The sequence below is a fragment of the Capsella rubella genome, unplaced genomic scaffold (genome assembly GCF_000375325.1).
Source record: "Capsella rubella cultivar Monte Gargano unplaced genomic scaffold, Caprub1_0 scaffold_4, whole genome shotgun sequence".
Classification (NCBI taxonomy): Eukaryota; Viridiplantae; Streptophyta; class Magnoliopsida; order Brassicales; family Brassicaceae; genus Capsella; species Capsella rubella.
Window position 1 is genome coordinate 3,802,379 of NW_006238920.1, and position 5,752 is coordinate 3,808,130.

The 5,752-nt window shown below is 34.9% G+C and overlaps 1 protein-coding gene across 1 annotated transcript in view; it reads left to right on the forward strand.

Annotated features, from left to right (window-relative positions):
• Positions 1 to 5,481: 5,481 nt before the first annotated feature.
• Positions 5,482 to 5,752, forward strand: part of LOC111830957 — a 1,314-nt gene continuing 1,043 nt past the window's right edge. Inside the window, exon 1 of the mRNA XM_023783857.1 lies at positions 5,482 to 5,740. Coding sequence (XP_023639625.1) covers positions 5,482 to 5,740 — 259 coding nt within the window. The remainder of the gene's footprint in view (positions 5,741 to 5,752) is intronic.

The following is a 5,752-nucleotide window of genomic DNA, read 5'->3' on the forward strand; positions in this document are numbered from 1 at the left end:
GTCGTATTGAGATTTGGCCGAGCATAACTACAGTTAAGAAAAAAAATTTTAGTTAATAGTATAGCAGAAATAATAATCTACATATATTACCATTGTAGAAGCCAATACGATTAGGAGCATTCTGGATTTTTTATTCAGAAGTTATGTATAGAGTTCCTTTGTGATGAAAAAATTAGGTGTGATATCCAATCGGGTATTTAGTATTTAGGTAAGAAATATCCCATTCAATTATTGTGTATGTGTGAAGATGTATTGATGTTGTTACTGGTTATTAGACTCAAGAGAAATGATGAGAAGCAACGAGCATGTTTAATACAACCATAAGTGCATACACAGATGTAATGAACAAGTTTGATATATATGCAATCAAATACAGATGCAGTGATGCAGTGAACAAATATGTTGGTTGTACAACCAGATACAGACACAGTAAAGTGAACAAGTTTGGTACAACTTCATGTATAGAGAATGATGTTGTGACTCATGAGCCAGAGATTCAGAGAATCATGAACATCCAAAACATCTAAATGTAAGGTCACATGGAATGAAGTGACGCGTTGAACATTGGAGTCTTACTGAGAATATCCAAGAAGTAAGAGCTCAACCAATCATGTTTTAAGCTCATAAGAACAAGTCATGCATAAGCTGCTGAGTAAACCTAAAAGTGCTTCAGAGCAGAATGAAGGAAGCAGCTGTGTTATACTAGAGCAGAAATATGTTTTCTAGTTGAGTAAACTTGAAGTGAGGCAGAGAAGAAAACAGAGCAGTCAATGGAGTGCAACATAATGAAAGAGCTTCAAGTTGCAGCAAACAAGGGAGTGAACGAGTATCAGGGGAACAATTGTGACATAACAGACAAGGTTCAAAGTGTCAGTGGCTGTGTTCCATAACAGAGACGGTGAAGTCTCAAACAGAGAAGGGTCAAGTTGACAGCAGCTTGTACAAAAGCATGGGTCAAGTTGACAAAAGAGCACAAGCTATTATCCATAAGAGAAAAGGGTGAGCTTGGGAACTTAAGGTTTTGGAGAACTCTAAAGAGTATAAAAAGGAAGAGGTGGGTACAAGAAAAGGTTGCACACCTAGGGTTTCTTTTTATATGCACACTTTGTGTGTGGTGTTGCCCCATCAACAAAAGAAAAATTGTTGATGGTTTTGTAAAGGAATCACACTCGAAAAAACAATGAGTGGTGATTGCCTTGAATTATCTAGTTAAGAGTAGTAGGCACAAGTGTGTGCTAGATATTGGAAAATGTGACTTTTGCGTTCTTAAGCTAGTAAATCGTTCTGGACTCTCAGATAAAAATATTAAATGAGTTAGGGAGAATGCCTATCGGGAAACACAACATAGTAAATATCTGAAAAATTAGAAAACCCATTATCTTCATATCTTGTATCCAATCTGAAATACAAAACAATGAAATATGTCCCATATCGGGGTTGTCCCGTATTCTTCCACCCACCTGACTATTAAACCTATTCATTTTAATTGCGAATGACTGCTGATTTGTTCGGAACTAGAATTTACCCCGTGCTATACCACGGGTCCATAATTTAATATATTTGTTTGGTTGGTTTTTTCGTAGTTGTTTTAAATAGTCTAGTTTTATACGTGTTTATTTCATTTAATTTTATATAATTTTATGAATTTGTATTATAAGTAGATTTATAGATATATGTGGTCAACCCGCGGTACACCGCATCATAATTTTGTTGTAAAACAAATTATATTTTAACTTAACCCGTAAAAATATATTATTATAGACAACCCGTAAAAAAATATAATTCTATTTATGTAAACTCAAACCACGAGTCCATAATTTAATATATTTGTTTGGTTGGTTTTTTTGTAGTTGTTTTATATAGTCTACTTTTATACGTGTTTATTTCATTTAATTTTACATAATTTTATGAATTTGTATTATAAGTAGATTCATAGATATATGTGGTCAACCCGTGGTACACCGCAAAATAATTTTGTTGTAAAACAAATTTTTAACCCGTAAAAATATTTTATTATATACAACCCGTAAAAAAATATAATCCTATTTATGCAAACTCAAATCCGTCCAATCATATTTATGTACAATTATTATATTTTAAAAAATTTAGAGTTAAAATATTAATAATACTTTAAAAGAAATGTTATAACATTAGGGCATTAGTAAGAGTTTCTATAATATTTTAAACCTTTCTAATAAAATTTTTAATATTTTAAAACTCTTTAAAAATTTATGTTTCTTAAATATATAACTGGATTAAACAGAATAATTTTTTTAAAAATTTGGATGCCTAAGAAACCAAATTTCATGCTCATTTGTAGTTGGAAACATATAGTCATATTTAGGGATGTTAAAAAGAGCTTGTATGCCCTGTTCAACCCTGGCCCTGTTTAGCCCTGAATATAAAATGGCTTTGTAAAATTAATATTAAAGGGCTGAACCCTTTCCAGCCCTGGTTCTGTATTTTTTTTTTCTTTCTTAATAAGAAGTAAGGTTATTAATTATTAATTATATTTCAATAAATCCTCAAAAATCAGAATACGGTATAACATAATCTGCAACTTAAATATATTCAAAACCAGATACCATGAAAGTTCTTCTTCCTGCAATGTTCTTGATAGCAAGCTTAATCAAATCACTAACATGCTTTAAAGAAGCCAAAGGAAAGAATAATACCTCTTGTCTAAAAGATGTAATGATCTCTTCTGAATAATCTTGTTTGGAGAACACCTTTACAGCCACATCCTGCATTGGCATTAGCAACTCTCAGTAATTTACATTTTTATGTTTAACGTGAACATTAAACATTAAACACTAAATTCATATCTAATTCACTGAACCCTCGGATTCAAAGACACTACATAGATAAAGCATATCATAAGACCCATTTGTGCAAAATAAACATCACTCATGATTGCAAAAGTAACCTAGACGTTCTGCTTATAACAAGGCTTACCAGTTCTTAATTACCAAAACCAAACATTAAATTAATCAAGGGGATACAACAGGAAGACATATAAAACTAACAAGAAGAAAAGGGTTTTATAAGAACTAACCAGAGGAGAAAAGGGTTGCCTAAGATCTCCCCCAAGATTGCAACTTTGTGAGCAGAGAGACAGTAAAAAAAGTTCCAGATCGAGATCTACACTAGAGCAAGAACGCATCAGTTTAGAGTAGGAGACAAGAAGCATTAGCAAAGCAAAACTAAATTTATTTAGTCCATGATCCATGGTCGCAAGTCTAAATTTCCATGAATAACTTTAACCAAGTCACATAAACTTTTTTCGTCAGATCATGTGCATAGCTACGAAATGGAAGATATACAATGGTGTAAGCATTAGAATTTTGAAGTTTCCATCAATATCCTTATCACATAAACTCTGAACTTGACTCAAAACCATATCTAACATGAATATTTGTATTAGATGAACTCTTTATGAGTAACTTGAATATTTGTATTAGACAGAGTAAACATATAACATGCTTAATATTCATAATACACAATATCAAAGATGGTTCATATGTGACAGTGACCCAAAGTTCCATTTCCTAAAACATCAGTATTTCTAACACAGTGAATTTTTTGATGCCCAAATCCAGAACTACACAACTACATCCCAATTCACCAACGCAAAGGAACGAGAAATCATAAGGTCTGATTCAATTTCTCTACTTCAATCTATTTGAACCATTTATGGAATCAAACACAAACATCTGGAGAGAACGAAAAGCTTTTGGGAAAATGAAATGAAAAAAAAACACTTACATTTTAGGAATGAAACGAAGATGAACCAATGGTGAGGGGAAGAGGGAGGAAGACGAGCAAAAATGGCAAAACTGATGCGGACATCGATTATCCTGTCCAACCCGCTGAACTAGATCAAGTACCAGATCCTGTACCACACCCTGTACCAGTCGTCCCAGTAGGTCCCATGACTCGTTCAAAGTCTAAACAACTTAGAAAGAGGTTCAACCTAGCTGTACAAGACATTGTGAGCTCACTAGAGCTGAACTACGTCAACTGGTCTGTACCACCGTTACTCCATCACGACGAATATGATCCCATCGCCGAGGAAGAGCTTGCTGAAGCATTCACCCAAATGAGTCTTGAACATACCATTTCCCCAGGTATGAATTCTCCTTTGACAGGTCAAGAAACATCTAGAATCCAAGAGAAGACAATGGAGTCACAAGAGACGAGCAAAACAAGCTTCACCTTCGAGAGTGATCGAGAGAGTGAAGATCAAGAACAAGACATCAAGGACTTGGAAGAGCTTCAAGAGACTGATCAAGCTACCCAAGAGAAACTCCAAGAAACCATCTACTTCAAGAAACCAACAAACAAACATGCACCTGACAAGACCCCTGAAGTTGATCAAGACGTAGTTCAGAGAACATCGATTGGGCCTAGATCGCATCCAGGTAAGTTCTATTCAATATTTTTGATAATTGCAGGTCCATTAAGCCCCAACAACGGCTAGGAGACGTGCTCATCACGAGGTTTCAAGTTTGTTTTAGTATTTTACTTATTTTCTTTCCAAAAACAATGGCTTTGTATTTGTAATTTTATTTGTTTCCTTTGTTGCATTTTTACATTTATTTTGGCCTTAGGGCTAGCTGAAGGACTCTTATAAAGTCCCCCTGCAGCAGTTGTACGAGTTTTTTACCCTTGATTATCAATAAAGAACCGAACTTTCTTCAGTTCTTCTCTTTAAGTGTTCTTAAGAGAATAAGCTTGTTCTTTGTCTTGTGTGTGTGATTCCACAAGGCTAAGATCGTGTACTGTATCAGAGACCAATCAAATCTCTGTGGTGTACTTCAATCCGCCAGCACTTCCCCTTCATTCGATCCCACACGAGAGAAGCGACCGCCATCGTGTCAGATCTACATCAACGACCATCTTTCCTACACAAGAGAGAAGCGACCGCCATCTTGTGTAGCCATCATATCTATCCTGATACAAGCTCACCACCGAGTCTTGTATCATCTGGTATCAGAGCCTCACGCTCTTCCCTTGCCATGTTTACCTTTTCCATCTTCTTTTGATAGTTTTGAATTCTAGTTTTGTTTTATTTTTCAAAAAAAAAAATAATAATAATTAAGAACCCTAGTTTGCTGCAGTCTTGTTTATGTAGGTTGTTTAGTTTTATTTTCCTTAACAAAAAAAAAAATTGTCACTATTCTTTCCTTAAATCGTCTGCTTTAGTCTTTGATTTAGTTTTTGTACTAGTTAAAGGTTTTCGTAAAAAAAAAAAAAAAAAAAATATTTCGTTTTTAAATTTTTGCGTCATTATCTTTGTTAGCTAGTATTGTTTAAGTATCTTAAAACTTATTTAAATAAAAAAAAAAGGTTTTCATTTTCTTGTCTAATTCAGCACGTCCATCAGTTTCTCGTTTCTAAAGTTTTCATTTTCGATTTCTGTGGTACGTTGATTTCTTTGTTGTTTTTGTCTAAGTGCAGGATAATTTTTAGACACTCACAATGGGAGAACACGCAGCCATACCACAAGATGCCATGATGCAAATGATGCAAACCCTATCGAAACAACTAGAAGGGTTTGGCGAAAGGATAGGTTGTTTGGAGCAGCCTCAGCCCAGAGCTGAAGCTGAACCAGTTCAGCTTCGAAGGAATGCCCGTGAAGAGGAAGAAGACTCCCTTGACCTGGATGACGACGATGATCCACCACCTGATCCATTAAGGCGTCAACATCAGCGGAGAGAAGATCCCTTGATGAGGAACCGTGCCCGAGAGA